This window comes from Myxine glutinosa, chromosome 2 (genome assembly GCF_964187855.1).
Source record: "Myxine glutinosa chromosome 2, kmMyxGlut1.1, whole genome shotgun sequence".
Classification (NCBI taxonomy): domain Eukaryota; kingdom Metazoa; phylum Chordata; class Myxini; order Myxiniformes; family Myxinidae; genus Myxine; species Myxine glutinosa.
Window position 1 is genome coordinate 197,588,764 of NC_136262.1, and position 16,514 is coordinate 197,605,277.

The window sequence follows — 16,514 nt, forward strand, 5'->3', positions numbered from 1 at the left end:
TTTTCAGTCATCTAGGTATTTTGGGTCTTTGGGGTAATTTTGGTCTTTGGGTTCCACTGGGTCCTCAGGGTTTTTGGGGTCTTTTTGGTGTTTTGGATTGTTTGCTTCTGTGGGTCGTTAAGGGTCTTTGGGGTATTTTGGGTTTTCAGTGACTTTTTGGTCTTCTGGGTCTTTTTGATTTTTTTTTTTTAGTCTTTGGGATATTTTGGGTCTCTGGGGTCTTTGTGGTCTTTTTGGTGTTTTGGTGTATTTTGAGTCTTTGGGGTATTTTGGGTCTTTGAGATATTTTGGGTCCTTGAGGTATTTAAGGGTCTTTTGGGTCTTCTGGGTATTTAAGGGTGTTTGGGGTATTTTGGGTCTTTAAGGGTCTTGTGTTTTGGGCCTTCAGGTTATTTATGGGTTTTTAAGTGTCTTGGGGTCTTTTCATTGTTTTGGGTCTTCGGTGTCTTTATGGGTCTTTGGGGAATTGTGGGTCTTCTGGATATTTAAGGGTCTTTGGGGTATTTTTGGGTCTTTGGTGGTATTTAAGGGTTTTTTGCGCCTTTGTGGTCTTTTGGGTCGTTAAGGGTATTTGGTGTATTTTGGGTATTTGGGGTCTTTTGTGGTCTTTTGGGTATTTAAGAGTTTTTGGGGTATTTTGGGTCTTGAGAGCCCTTGGGGTCTTCTGGGCCTTAGGGGTATTTTATGTCTTCAGGGTATTTTGGGTCTTCAGAGTCATTGGGGTCTTCTGGGTCTTCATGGTCTTTTGTTTCTTTAACAGTATACAGGGTATTTTGGGTCTTCGGGTATTTTCGGTGTTTGGGGTCTATTGGGTCTTCTGGGTCCTCGAGATCTTAGGGTCTTTTCAAAATGTTGGGTCTTTTCAGTCTTTTGCGTATATTGTGTCTTTGAGGTATTTTGGGTCCATTGGGACTTTGGGGTATTTTGGATTTTCAGAGTCCTTGGGGGTCTTTTGGATATTTTGGATCCTCAGGGTCTTTTGGGTCGATTGGGTCTTTTCAGTCCTTTGGGTCTTTTGAGTCCTCATAGTCTTTTAGGTACTGTATATTAATCAGTGGACACAGTCGTGTTCAAAGATTGACCTTTAACCCCCCCCCCCCCCCCCCCCCAACTCAACTCAAATTCCCTACTCAACTCAAAAAGCACGACTCAAAGCCTTTAAAACCAATCCTTACGAACACGAACACGAACACACACAGTTTGATATGGGAGATTAACACAAACTAATAACTTAATCATAAATCACTTTATATAACAATATACTAAGCGATAAAAACTCCACCCAACAGCCAAGTCCATTACACAGCACGTCCATCCACTCATCGACCCAAACTGCCATTCTTATCGAATTACATCTTATATTTAAAATATTAACACAAACTAATAACTTAAATCATAAATAACTTTATGTAACACTATACTAAGCAATAAATACTCCACCCGACAGACATGTCCATTACACAGCACCTCCATCCAACCATCGACTCAAACTGTCATCCACAACCGATTCCACCACGCTGCACTGCGTATCCGAGCAACCACCAACCAAACATTAATGCTAACTTATAATACATTTTATACATATTGTTGCGGATAAGAGGATGGCATTTTTTTTATTGTGTGTATTGGATTGTGGTAAACTGCTGTGTACCATTGGCTGGATATGGCCCCTCTTGCCTCCAGAGTTGTATAAAGGTAAAAAGGGCGTCTCGGTAATTAGTCCATAAGCATACACGTCAGCCAATCATAGAATGCCCCTGTTCGATAGCTTATATCTTATTATGTGTCTTAGGGTAAGGCTGTGTCTCCCATTAACTTAAATACTCCATTGTACCAAGTGAAATAAGAATAGGTCCCCTTTCATTTCATTTCGATGGCCAACTGCATTTTGGGCGGTTTTTTTCAACCACCATTGGCCACGAGGCAGGGTTGGGGGAGAAAGGCGGATCCCCACCTCGTCAGAGAGGGGAGGAGTGAGCCAACCCCACTCGACCAACCATGAACAAGGGGTTTGGCTTGAGAGGGCGGAGGAAGAGCGTTTGGGGGAGGTTCGCAAAGGTCGAGGGGCGGGGCCTATATAACCCGCCGGCGGGGCGTTCCCGAAGGAGTTGAGACAAGGAGGGAGGAGACAAGAGCTGGGTCGTCAGAGAGTTGCGCTTTTACTGAGTCCAAAGAAAGAGCTGGGTCGTCAGAGAGTTGCGCTTTTACTGAGTCCAAAGAAAGAGCTGGGTCGTCAGAGAGTTGCGCTTTTACTGAGTCCAAAGAAAGAGCTGGGTCGCCAGAGCAGATGCGCTTTTACTGAGACAAGCAGCTCCGACCCGTGACTCCGCGCACACGACAGGCTCGGTGGCATCAGCGGCCGTCGAGGTCCAGCCCGACGTCCCGTGCGGGATCAAGCTCCAGCCAGCTCCGTGCCGCCCCCCCCCCCCCCCCTCCAGCCACACACCTCCTTCCAGCAATCCACTCTGCAATTCCCCGTGTGAGTCAGTGTCTTTGTTTGTTCTGTCCTGGGTAGTAACTAAGTCTGTATAAGCTAGTAATCTTCACTGTGTCACCTGCGTCTCATGTCCCTGTAAATAATCGTGACTGCTCCTTTTTGCTTGTGTGTGTAAATAATAAATCCCGTTACTCTTCTGTACGTCTTCTTCCTCTTTGCATTCGGTCGCTTTAGAGTTTTCCCGATTGAGTAGCTGTGGCGCGATACGGCCAACGTTTGGGTTGAATCGGGTTTTAGTCGGGGAATAACTGTTCGGCCGCGGTTACACCACCGCTCGGTCAAAATAACATCTAATCCGCGGTCCGTAACAAATTGGTAGTCAGGAGTTGGGATTCGAACCTGGGACTAAATTTATTTAGCCCAAATTTTGGACACCAATTGTGTTATTACAGTAACAAATTGGTGTCGGGGAGTGAGATACGAGGCCCAAAGCGCGCTTAAAATTACGAGCTGCTGAAAATTTGTGTTTTAAAGCAAAACCCGAATTTTGAAATCGCGCCATGGCTGGTCAAGGCGACGGGATGCCGGTGGGAGAGATAGACGGGGTGGAATCGACCCAGGACCTCGGGGAAATGTATATGGAGGATGTGGTTGAGGGGGTATCAGGCGCACAAAATGGCGTCCTCGCGCACGTGGGTGTAGCGGCACCAAATTTAGCCGCGCCCGTGACCGTAGCAGCACCAAATTGCGCTGCGCACGTGGTCGCGGCAGCCGAGCCAGAGATGCCAGAGTACATGCGATTTTTTATGGACCAATTGATGGCAAAAATTGAAGCAACAACGAACGGAATGAGGGCCGATAGGGAGGAAAGGGAGCAGAGGGACAGAGACCGCATGGTGGGCGAGAGGGTCCCAGGGGTGCACGAGGAGGTAACGCGGGTCGAGAAGTGCCGGTTGAACGAAGTTGAGAAAAGCACGGGTACAATAACGGGGGTAGAAATCGCGACACGGGGTTTGGAAAAGCCGGCGACCGATGAGGTAGAGGGAATTTTATTAAAGCCAGCGGTCGTCGAGGTGAGTAAAGAAAAAGCGGAAGTGGGCATTGAAATTGAAGAGACCGGGGACTTAGAAAACCACTCGCGGCAGGAGGAGGTGATGGAATATGTACAAGGTCGGTGCTCAACTCATAATGATGTGCTCACTAACCAAATAAAGAGTTTGCAGGTTTTGGTGCAGGGAGGAAGAAGAACCCCGAAGGTGAGACGTGCTGTGTATTGTGCGGGGAGATTTTGTAAGAGGATGTTTGGCGACAAAAGAATTTTCGCGCGCTTGGGATCGAGGAGGCATCCGGGCGTTGGTGAAGGGTCCCGTGTGAGTAAAAATGGCATGCGTGTGAGGAAAAAGTGTGCGTCAAAGGGTGAGCGTGTTACGAAGCGCGAGTGTGATACCGAGTGCGAGCGAGAATGCACGTCGGGGTGTACGGGGTGTGACACAGGGAGTGAGAGCAATACAGAGTGTACGTGCGAGGGTGAGTGTGACACGGAGAGTAAGGTGGTGGTGGAACGTGTGCGAGGAAGCACACCTGGGTTGGTGGTAGCGCGAGTGTGGGAGAGCCCATCCGAGCACGTTAGCGGGTGGATGCAAGAGTGCACGCCCATGGTGAGTTACGGAGGACGTAACGGAGGAGAGGTGTGGACCGAGGTGTGCGCAAGAGTGTGCGCGAGAGGTGTGGTGTGTAACAGGGAGAGCGTTGGTGGAATGTACGGACGGCGTTGGAACGCCGGGTTTTGTGAGGGTGAAAGGGGTAGCGTATGCGTGTGAGCATGCCGGTGAAGCATCGACGGTAACCGGGTTAGCGGTTAGAGCGACGGATAGCCGATGCGAGCACTCGGTGCGAGGAGCCCTTTGTTGGATGCGAGGCCCGGCGCGGATCGAAGCTGCGTCGTTTCTCTTCGAAGTGTCGTTGCCGATTCGGGCTTGGCCCCGCCCCGCACGGTCGAGTCCGGGCCTTGTCGGGCGAGGCGACCGGTCCGGTTCAAGGGCAAGTGGGAGGAAGCGGAACGGTGCCCCCTCGTGGGGATGGGGTTCCGACCGGGGGAGATTGAGCCATCGGGCCCGGGACCGTAAGGTACCGCGCCGAGATGGTGCGTGGAATCTCGGCCCGAACAAACCACCTCCCTTGAACCGAAAGCCGGACGGATTCAACCTGCAGGCGACCAAACCACCCAAATTCATTGCTCGGCTTTATGAAGCCGAGTTTAATGATGTCATGACGCACCGAGGCTAGGATATAGCGGACTGTGATGATGGTGATACTGATAGTGGCTTTGATCCGAAATTTAGAAAAGTGAATGGAATTGGCAGTAATTGGAAATTTTTGATTGGTTGGAATTTGGTAAGCAAAATTGATAGTGGGACGTCCCCGATGTGGTGGGATGGCCAATCCACCACCCCTCACAGCGGGGGGAAAAGGAGCACTAGTCTTATGGGGTTGATGGCAGTGAAAACTAGCCGGGCGGGTTAGGATATATCGTGTGTAGGGCCCTAGAGTTTGACATTAGGTAACGTTAAGATTAGTTAGTGACAATGATACCTGTAACTGGGGACGCAGGTAGATTAGTGTGGATGATAATGACGTGGTATGTGCTTAGTTTAAAGGGAAGACAGGGAGCACTAAGTTAGCAGGGCAACAGTTAGATGAGATGATGCCGTGTGAGTGTTGGAGGTGTATAGAAGTGTATTGTGAAAAGTGTGTAAGGAACAGGTGTGATTGCACAGGTGTGCAACTGGACAGGTGGATGGAGCAGTGTTTGAGTGATGGTGATGGTGATGTGAGTTGTATTGACCAAATGGTCCAGGGAGAAGGAGGGTGCAGGTGGCACCAGGTGTGATTGCACAGGTGTGCAACAACAGGTGTATGTGGTAGTGTGGAATATCTGGAGTATTGGAATGGATGGTCGTGGAGTGAGTATGGTGGAAACTGTGGAGTGGAGTGGATGGTGCGGAGGTGTGAATGGGGGAAGAGTGGACCCCCATCACGAATACCCGGGGCGGGTAGTGTAAGTGTTAGGTAGAGGGTATAGGTAAATTGTGGTTGGATATTGGCATCTGTGGTGCGGGTGGAAGAATGGCGATTGGATGGGTGCATTAGTGTTGTGGAAATGGCTGGGCGTGTAGCCTGTTAGTGTGTGTAGTTGGTTTGGGCACTCCACCACTGTGAGGATGTCGGCCAGGTGAGGCCGCAGGTGGGCTCTGGGAGCCGGTAGTAGTTGTTGTGGATGGGGCCCAAGGATCCGGAGGACGGACCCGGGTAGCCCAGTGCCAGAGGGCACCGAGTGGGGTGACAGAGCCAGGAGGGGCCTTCCCCAGTTAGATAGGTTAGGGCGAGGAGCTAGGTAAGCTCGGGTGGCAACTACAGTGGTGGAGGCGTGCAGGTGGGTAGACCTGCTGGGAGAGCTACACGTCACAGCCCAGAAATTGTGCAAGGGCACCGGGAGATGAATCGGGGGAGTGAGACCCCAAATTGAGCAGCACCACAGTTTGGTCAATGGGAATTGGTTTTTAGAACCCATAGTGTAAGTGGCCAATGGATTGGCAGGGAAAGACCCCGGGTAGTGTAACGTGTGTTGAAGTCATTAAGAGGATAGTTAGGATTGGAGTCTCCTCGCACCATCTGCATCCACTCACCTGAGGTGACAGGTACTCCACACCATGCCATGTTTAATTATTTTTGATGCAAATGTTTTGGATTGTGAGACGCATCATGACGTGGGTGTGTCATTGTGCTTTGTGTTCCATCTCTTCCTCCTTATGAGGATTGATCATGAATTGGTGATGGCAAATTTTGGATAGTGGGATTGTGAAGACGAATTTGGTATAAGGGAAATATGGGAAGACGTGACGGTAGCGACGGATTGGTAATGTGTAGATTTTGTACATATGGGGTAAGGGCAAGGGTAGTGTCGGTGACAGGGGGGTGACGTACGGTAGGGACGAGCTTTCTGACTTCGCCCTCCGTACGCATTTCACCTTGCATTGCCTTGTTTGATGTGTACCCTAGTGACCTTACCCCTTGCTCATTTGTCTTGTCCCCCTTTTGTCTCCCACATGACCTGTGCGCCATTGGACGCCGAGGGGAGCGTGCTTGAGTCGGCCATTGTGCGCCCGGAACTCCCAGAACCAGCTGTCTGCATCGATGCACCACATTGTGGACCACATGTCTGTGGCCGAGCACCACTGATGGACCCCATGGGTTGGGGCATGGCCCCTCTGCTGGAACCGGCCATGAGGGCCCGAAATCTTGCTGGCGGACCTTGGCCACAGGGCACCGATGCCCCACAGGTGAACCACACGCAGTCGGCCTGGTGGGCCATAAATAAATAAAAAGGACACGTTGGGTGCAAGTCTTAATACAAATAGGCCGCCAGCAAAGAAGGTGACAACAACTGGAAGAAATAATAATAGCCAGCAGAGGGAGCCGAAGAGCAAGAGACCACCTGCAGGGTTAGGGGTTGTTGGTTTATTTTTATTCATTGAACAATGGTGACTGCACCGATTGGTGCTTGGGGGTGTATTGGTGCGTTATGGGTGCTTTCATGGTGCGTCGATGCAGAGCAGACTGTCTCCCCCCCAGAAAGAACAATCACAGGTCCTGGGTTAGTTTTGTAAATAAAAGTAGCGTCAATTGTAAATAATTCTCCCCACCGTCAGTGTGTAGTTTGAAAACCATTCCGTAATTCGGTTAACTGTGGGCGTGAGTCTGTTAGGCAGGGTGCAATGGAGCAGCGGGACACATTTATTTATGTTTGAAAACTGTCGCACTCAGGGTCAGGTTAAAAGTAGAGGGAACTACACCTACGTGTCACACGAAATTAAAGTTATAGGCCCGGGGCGTGCCTAAGAGGAGGAGGGTGCAGTGTTGCGGATATGAGGATGGCATTTTTTTTATTGTGTGTATTGGATTGTGGTAAACTACTGTGTACCATTGGTTGGATATGGCCCCTCTTGCCTCCAGAGTTGTATAAAGGTAAAAAGGGCGTCTCGGTAATTAATCCATAAGCATACACGTCAGCCAATCATAGAATGCCCCTGTTCGATAGCTTATATCTTATTATGTGTCTTAGGGTAAGGCTGTGTCTCCCATTAACTTAAATACTCCATTGTACCAAGTGAAATAAGAATAGGTCCCCTTTCATTTCATTTCGATGGCCAACTGCATTTTGGGCGGGTTTTTTCAACCACCATTGGCCACGAGGCAGGGTTGGGGAAGAAAGGCGGGTCCCCACCTCGTCAGAGAGGGGAGGAGTGAGCCAGCCCCACTCGACCAACCATGAACAAGGGGTTTGGCTTGAGAGGGCGGAGGAAGAGCGTTTGGGGGAGGTTCGCAAAGGTTGAGGGGCGGGGCCTATATAACCCGCCGGCGGGGCGTTCCCGAAGGAGTTGAGACAAGGAGGGAGGAGACAAGAGCTGGGTCGTCAGAGAGTTGCGCTTTTACTGAGTCCAAAGAAAGAGCTGGGTCGTCAGAGAGTTGCGCTTTTACCGAGTCCAAAGAAAGAGCTGGGTCGTCAGAGAGTTGCGCTTTTACTGAGTCCAAAGAAAGAGCTGGGTCGTCAGAGAGTTGCGCTTTTACCGAGTCCAAAGAAAGAGCTGGGTCGCCAGAGCAGATGCGCTTTTACTGAGACAAGCAGCTCCGACCCGCGACTCCGCGCACACGACAGGCTCGGTGGCATCAGCGGCCGTGGAGGTCCAGCCCGACGTCCCGTGCGGGATCAAGCTCCAGCCAGCTCCGTGCCCCCCCCCCCCCTCCAGCCACACACCTCCTTCCAGCAATCCACTCTGCAATTCCCCGCGTGAGTCAGTGTCTTTGTTTGTTCTGTCCTGGGTAGTAACTAAGTCTGTATAAGCTAGTAATAATCTTCACTGTGTCACCTGCGTCTCATGTCCCTGTAAATAATCGTGACTGCTCCTTTTTGCTTGTGTGTGTAAATAATAAATCCCGTTACTCTTCTGTACGTCTTCTTCCTCTTTGCATTCGGTCGCTTTAGAGTTTTCCCGATTGAGTAGCTGTGGCGCGATACGGCCAACGTTTGGGTTGAATCGGGTTTTAGTCGGGGAATAACTGTTCGGCCGCGGTTACACCACCGCTCTGTCAAAATAACATCTAATCCGCGGCCCGTAACAATATTATTTTTACCTACACACCTCCTTATTTAATATTTATATCAAATGCAATTGAAACTTTTTAACATGAAAATCAACCAAGCTTAAACAAAAGGTGACGATGGGGTCTAAAGACATTCTCACAAGACCTGATGAAACAATCAGTCAAAATATCTTCTGAGCACGTTCCACAAAATCATCCTTTACTGAACAAATTCTTGCAAATCTAAGAAACTGAGATGAAGACATTGTAACCCATTTTAATTGGTACATTGCCACCTGGAAATATGTACAAGACTACAGGGAAACTGAAATCATCAACTTTGATACGCACTTGTACTAAAGCCATTCTGTCCAACTCCAACGAACACGTCCAGATATACAGCAACAGGACAATCATTACCACTCTTGTTTGCAGTCAGACTATCTGGATAAATCTTGTAAAGCAGCCTATCAAAAAAGTTATGGTTAACCACACAAATATAATCCACATAACGACACGTACGAGACAATATTTTAGCTAGTCCAAATTTTTCTCCTGCATCAGTTTTTACATAAATGAAAATTCACAGAAAATAAGATAAATGTTCACTAGTAGGGCGCTGCAATTCCCACCCATGGGAATACCTTAAACCTGTTGAAACGTTATCCCACAAAAGGACACAAAAGTATAAAATAAAATTAACAGCATCCTTAAACTTCTGCTTATCTAAACAATGAAAACTTGAGTATTTATTTTTAGAAAAGAATGTTCTATCAAACCTGACACACAAAACTTATTAAAAGAGCTAAAAAAAAACCTTCTCAATTACTTTGAAGAGTGAATCCTTTACTTGTGCTAAATTCAAATTTGTATATAAAGTCGAAAAATCAAAAACCCCAACTGACTTGATATTGAGACATCTAATCCTATCGAAGAACTCCAAAGTAGAATTAATGCTCCAGAAAGTGTTAACACCAGAATTCTTCTCAATTGCCAAACAATATTTCCTGAACTGTTCCCTAACAACTTGGAACTGTTCCCTAACAACTTGGAACTGTTCCCTAACAACTTGGAACTGTTCCCTAACAACTTGGAACTGTTCCCTAACAACTTGGAACTGTTCCCTAACAATTAACTCATCTGAGTTAACTATAACCGATAACTGTTTGGTGGTACATTGCATGGCACCAGCTATAAACCTATACTTGTACGGGTTCTTATGAAGTTTGGGGATCCAGAAAAGCCGAGGAATACAAGGATTTACCTCTACATTTAATCCTGAAATTATTAATGAAAACTTCCTTGTGCTCAGAGATAATATCCTGGAGTGAATTATGACAAGGAACATATGTGCTATTTCCTGTACTAGTGAAAGTAACCGGATCAATGCCGAACTCTCTTAATAAAACCTCCACATAAAATTTTACAAACCACAACAAAATTATTAGCAGCCTTATCCGCAGGAGCTATGACGTATCTATCATGCAGATCCCGATTATCCTTAAGAACACTCGGCTTGTTCAACACTGGTTTAGACCAACCCAGTGGAAGCAAGCCCCGACTACTAAAAAACTTAATACTATCTTCCAGAACTTCCACAACTCTGTTAAACCATGCATTCAAACTGTTTACAGATAACTTAAACTTGGTGCACATTCTGTTAACAAAATTGGAGACAATCTACGATTGAAGACCTAATGCAGCTCCAAGGTCGAGTTACTGGTTCCCGATATTTTGCTCCCATTTGCTAACGTTTTTCCAAGAGGGCGTCTGTAACACGTGACCTATGACGTCATATGTATTATAAAAGGAGCCGCATCTGTCTGTTTGTTTGTCATATTACAACTTGAGAACAGATTAACGGATTTCAATAAATCCAACTACGGTGGATTCAGGTAACTCCCGGGAGTGTTTGTAATACCAAAATATATATATTTATATATTTGTTTTTTGTGGGTACATGGACACGCGTGTGAAAACTGCAAATGCCAACATATGACATTGGTTATCCCTGTATGGGGAGCAGGATCTCCCAGGAATCCAATTTTTTTTTTCTTCCCCAATAGATTAGCCATCGCAGCAAAGATTGGTATTTTAATCGATGGGTCTTCTATTTTAGTAATAACGAATTTTAAAAAAATATAGAGACGGAGGCACTCCGATGGTGAAAATTTTGTCAATCGGACCAACGGTTTCCGAGAAAATGAATTTTAAAAATGCAGACACGTACACCACGCGTACGTGCGCAACCGAATTTTTTGCTCCATGAGTGTAGGGTAACAATAATGAAAAAAAGATAAAAACCTGTCAGATGGAACAAGGATAATGAAGGACCTGATAAACCAACACTGATAACATATTAAAGGTGACTTTAACTTTAATGTCCCACCTTGAACAACTCCAACAGATCCAGGCAAAGGTCTTGGACAAAACCCATGTCTGTGGTCTTTGGAAGCACCAGTTTCGCAATCTCCTGTGAAAATGGCACCTTAGCTTGGCTTAGCCAAGACCAGTAGAATGGATCTGCAATCAATGGAGAATCATGCAATGATTGAACAAACAGAACACCGAGCCATTGCATTTATCTTGTGTCTCTGCGGTTTGTGACAGCCACAAAACAAATGATCACCTTTCAAAAATGGATGCATAAGGGATAGTTACTAATTAGGTTATTCTGCAAATCACACAAACAATGCCGAGTATGCGAAACAAATAAATCGACTTCAATTAAACCATGTGTGGCAATGTAAATGAGAGCAGAAAAATACAAGTCAACTTACAACAGGGCTCAAAAATACATGGGGGGTAGAGGGCAGTGGGTGGATTGACCCTCAACAGCTCAGATATAGACCTGTCATGTCGGTGAAATAACACCAGGTGGGTTGACTCAGCCTGTCATTCTTCCAAGGTTGGGAAAATGAGTACCAGGCCTACTTGGGTAATAAGCCATTTGAGTATCCTGTGTTGGAGTGGTGACCTGTCCAGAATTGTACTCCTCAGCCAATGAAACTGCCTCAGCAGCCCTATGCACCTCACGGTGTGAAAGCAATGGTTTATTATCTCTCATATTCGATTACAGCATGGCGCATGTTGAAATCAGTATCACGGTGGAGCGTTCTGATTAGACCGAAGCAAAACCTGTGCAAATCATTACAGAAATTTCTAAAGCACCTTTGAGCTCATCTTCTGAAACAAAGACAGGTACATCTATATTCCCTAACAAGAAGAAGCAGCCTGTTTCCAATGAAAGCACTGAATGTGTGGAAGCATGACTAGATTGGGATGCATCAAACCAGTGAGGGCAGATGACAAATACACTGCACTGCCTGCTGTGGTGCACCATGCACCACCAAATGAAAAGAGCCCCAAAAACAAAACAATAACCCTCGAAAAATCAAAAGTAGCGCTTGAAAAAAATTAAAGGGGAGCCAAGCGCAATTTTTCTTCTTCTGAAAACCATTGAAAAATCATTAATCACGGTCTAATTTGAAGGGAAATCTTTTTTGAATTTTTTTGCTAATCACAAAGTGTCGAAAAAAAGCCCTGAGGTCTCAATTTTTACGACGTAGCCTGTAGGGCAATGCCGTCTGGAACAGCGTTTTCTGGAACAGGGCACAGCAGCACGGACAGGGCACGGCAGCACGGACAGGGCACAGCAGCACGGGCAGGGCACGGCAGCACGGACAGGGCACGGCAGCACGGACAGGGCACGGCAGCACGGACAGGGCACGGCAGCACGGACAGGGCACGGCAGCACGGACAGGGCACGGCAGCACGGACAGGGCACGGCAGCACGGACAGGGCACGGCAGCACGGACAGGGCACGGCAGCACGGACAGGGCACGGCAGCACGGACAGGGCACGGCAGCACGGACAGGGCACGGCAGCACGGACAGGGCACGGCAGCACGGACAGGACACGGCAGCACGGACAGGGCACGGCAGAACGGACGGGGCACGGCAGCACGGGCGGGGCACAGCAGCACGGGCGGGGCACGGCAACACGGGCGGGGCACGGCAGCACGGGCGGGGCACGGCAGCACGGACAAGGCACGGATAATATGCATCGACTGGGCATATTTGTGGAAAATCAACAATTATATTCGCCGTTTGAGTTCAATCGGACCTAGATTTAACCCATAGCCAGTACAAATATAGTGATCGACTCCAGAGAGTCACATCACGGCTAAGCATGAAGAAGAAGATTTTAACTTTTAATGGCAAAATTACCGACGTTATAAATCGCAAATCCGAAAAGACATCTCATCTATTTTGTAGGTTATCAAGGGATAGATTAGCATTGAAGTGGTCTAAGTGTTTGGGTTATCCTTTAAGCTTGGCATTTTTTTTTTCAATAAAAAACAAAAATTATTTTGAGACCTGACTTGCAATGTGTTCAATACAAGCAATGGTCATTTACACAACATGTTTCAAAAATATCTGGACAACTTTGGTTGCTAATCTAATTAGAACTACAAATGATACAACAATACCCTTTGGTTTATATGATAGAAACTAAAAGTTTTGTGCACACAATCAATACACTTCAATGTGAGCTCCGTTTGTCATGCGCAGGACATCAAGGCGGTACAAGAGTTATTGTCATGTTCGGCTAAGCAAGATTGCATCCAACAGTACGCATGCAGGTGTGATCCGAGAATGAAGATCCTGCAGGTTTGCCACCTTGGTGCTGTAGACAACATATTTGACAAATTCTCAAATAAGAATTCAAACAAAATCAAGGGGAGCGAGTTATGTCGGGTGATCGTGGGGCCAGGCAGTTGGTCCTTCTCGGCCAATCCAGCAACCTGGAAATTTTTCATTCTGAATGGCTTGATCAACTAAGGCCCAATGAGGGGGAGCACCATCCTGTTGAAAAATGATATCGGGTTGCAGGTCTTAAATCTGTGGGAAGGTGAATCCTTCCAACAGGTTCATGGAAATTGTTGAGGTCACTGTATCCTCCACAAAGAAAAACGGACCCAAGCGGTCAAGGAGAAGGCCACGCCACACATTGACCTTTGGACTGTCGCGTATGTGTTCAATGGCCACATGGTGGTTTTCAGAGCCCCATTTCCTCACATTGTGACATTGTGCTGGTTGATCTTCCGCGATAGATGAAAGCAAGCTTCGTCTGTGATCATGAACTCTTTCAGGTAATCTTCGTCATCCTCCATGCGACTGAGCATTTCCAAGGTGAACGCCTTGCTTTTGGCTCCTCATTTGGTTTGAGTTCCTGCAGAATCTGCACCATATAGACATAAAGTTTCAATCTTTAATCAAAATCTTGTGTACAGTGGTGGTTGATAGTCCCAGTTCTCTGGATGCGCGTCGGTCTATTTTTCTGAGACATTGTTCAAATGATTCACGCACTTGTTCTACCTCTGCTGCAATTGTGCTTAGTCGAACGGTACTTTTCTGTTTCTGACAACTTCCAATTTCTTAAACTTCTTGTACAACTCTCTGATACTAGTCTGCAATGACGGATTCCTTCCATACCTTGTACGGAAATTACGCTGAACTTGCGTGTCGGATCTCGTCTCGATGAACCATGGGATGCATTGAGCTTTCTCATGTGGATTTGCCATTTTCTTTTACATTAAACACCGGACCTGAAAATAAAGAAAACTTTATGAGTTTCTGTATCATACAAAACAAAGGGTATTGTTGTATCATTTGTGGTACCAAATATATTAACAACCAAAGTTGTCCAGGTATTTTGGAACACATTTTTTTAACGTGCTCTTTCCACAATCAGATATAATTTAAAATCAAAATCTAGAGAAAAGCCGATGGTGCACCATCGCAAATCCCCATGCTTCCCATCAAAAACACCATTGAAAGATGGAAAAAAAAGTTCCACAATGATTGACCCAATATCACATTTAGAGTTAAAATTATTTTTCCATTTTTACCTTTACCCTAAGAACCCACCCTTGGGGAAAATCAGAAAAACAAGCGTTACGCCAAGGTCCCCCGTCAGGGAAGTGATGTGAGTTGACAAAGTGGAAGACGCAGAAAACATGCTATGATATATTTCGCTCACAAGGTTCAGACATACTTGGAGGCGGCCATCTTGGATTTTGACGTGGCGACCCCATTTTCAATAGCGTTCTTCCTTATGCCTAGATACACCCACACACCAGATTAGAAGTTGCTACTTCGCTTATTTTTCAAGACATTCTGCTCACAAGGTTCAGACATACATGGCGGCGGCCATCTTGGATTTTGACGTGGCGACCCAATTTTCAAAAGGGTTCTTCCTTATGCCTAGATACACCAACACACCAGATTAGACGTTAGTAGTTCGTTTATTTTTCCAAGATATTTCGCTCACAAGGGTCAGACATATATATGGTGGCGGCCATCTTGGATTTTGACGTGGCGACCCAATTTTCAATAGCGTTCTTCCTTGTGCTTAGATACACCCACACACCAGATTAGAAGTTGGTACGTCGCTTATTTTTCAATATATTCAGCTCACAAGGTTCAGACATACATGGCGGCGGCCTTCTTGGATTTTGACGTGGCGACCCAATTTTCAATAGGTTTCTTCCTTATGCCTAGATACAGCCACACACCAGATTAGAAGTTGGTACTTCGCTTATTTTTCAAGATATTTCGCTCACAAGGTTCAGACATATATATGGTGGCAGCCATCTTGGATTTTGACGTGGCGACCCAATTTTCAATAGCGTTCTTCCTTGTGCCTAGATACACCCACACACCAGATTAGAAGTTGGTACGTCGCTTATTTTTCCAAGATATTCCGCTCAAGTTTCAGACATACATGGCGGCGGCCATCTTGGATTTGACGTGGGTTGCACCCACACACCAAATTCGAATGCGGTCCTTCGCTTACGCACGCACGTACGCACGGACGGACACACGGACGGACGGACACACGGACGGAGGGGAAAACCATAGTCCCCCTTTCGCTCCGCGGTATGACGGGGGACAAAAAATGTTACATATTTCATGCATCCTCCAATGTTGATTGCATTTATAAATTTTCATTTTAAAATATGCCCTTAATTACATTTTTTGGAATTTGACCTTTTGATCCTGCCCCAGGGGGCGGGGCCAAAATGATACAACAGCTGCACTTTTGTGGCATGTGGTGATCAAAACTACCCAGTCTGGTGAATTTCAATTTCTGCCCAACCGTTTGGGAAGAGATGGCGTGACGGCCAAACAAACACAGCCAATTGCAATATCCCCCAGTTTTTTATTCAAAAAGCATGGGGATGACAAAGTGAAAGAATGCTCGATATTAATATTATTCCAGTTGCGACAGATTGGGAAACGTATCAAATCATCAAGAAAACGTCCTGTTGATATAGATTGGCGCCAACACTGTTTTTAGCCGCGTCGCAGACGCTGGTCATAGAGTGCCCTCTGCTGTTGTTGTTGTTCTTCTTGTTCTTGTTCTTGCAGAGAAGACAAAACCTCAAAGCTCCACCCATTCTGGGAACCATAGCTCCACCCATTCTGTCAGAGGCTTCATATCAACAAATATCCACCATTTTATTAACTCGCATAGCTTTGAGGCCTGTTTTGTAGGCCCGTGGTGTCTTCCTCTCTCACACAGTTTTATTTCAAATCAAATTCGATATATCATTTCATTTTTCACAGTCGCCAACATAGTTTTAGACACGGTTGAAAAAAAACGGGAAGAAAATCCGATGAAAGTTGCCCTTTATAGAACGAAATGAATTCTCAAAGGCCTGTAACTTCAAGTCCATTGAGATATTTTTTTTTTAAATCGCGGAATGGTCAGTCATACACCGCCTGAAATAACAGACAGGAAAATGCTGAGATATATATATTTTGTTTAAATCGCGGCATGGTCAGTCATACACCGCCCGAAATAACAGACAGGAAAATGCTGAGATATATTAAAAATTCGTCCATTTGATGACAATCATCACGATGAA

The 16,514-nt window shown here is 46.3% G+C and overlaps 2 protein-coding genes across 2 annotated transcripts in view; one reads left to right on the forward strand and one right to left on the reverse strand.

Annotated features, from left to right (window-relative positions):
• The window catches only part of ST3GAL5 (ST3 beta-galactoside alpha-2,3-sialyltransferase 5), a 1,112,943-nt gene that overhangs the window by 158,803 nt on the left and 937,626 nt on the right, over window positions 1-16,514 (forward strand). The window lies entirely within an intron of this gene.
• The window catches only part of LOC137420953 (phosphatidylinositol 4-kinase type 2-alpha), a 76,876-nt gene that overhangs the window by 16,772 nt on the left and 43,590 nt on the right, over window positions 1-16,514 (reverse strand). The window contains exon 7 of the mRNA XM_068106498.2: window positions 10,968-11,101. Coding sequence (XP_067962599.1) covers window positions 10,968-11,101 — 134 coding nt within the window. The remainder of the gene's footprint in view (window positions 1-10,967; window positions 11,102-16,514) is intronic.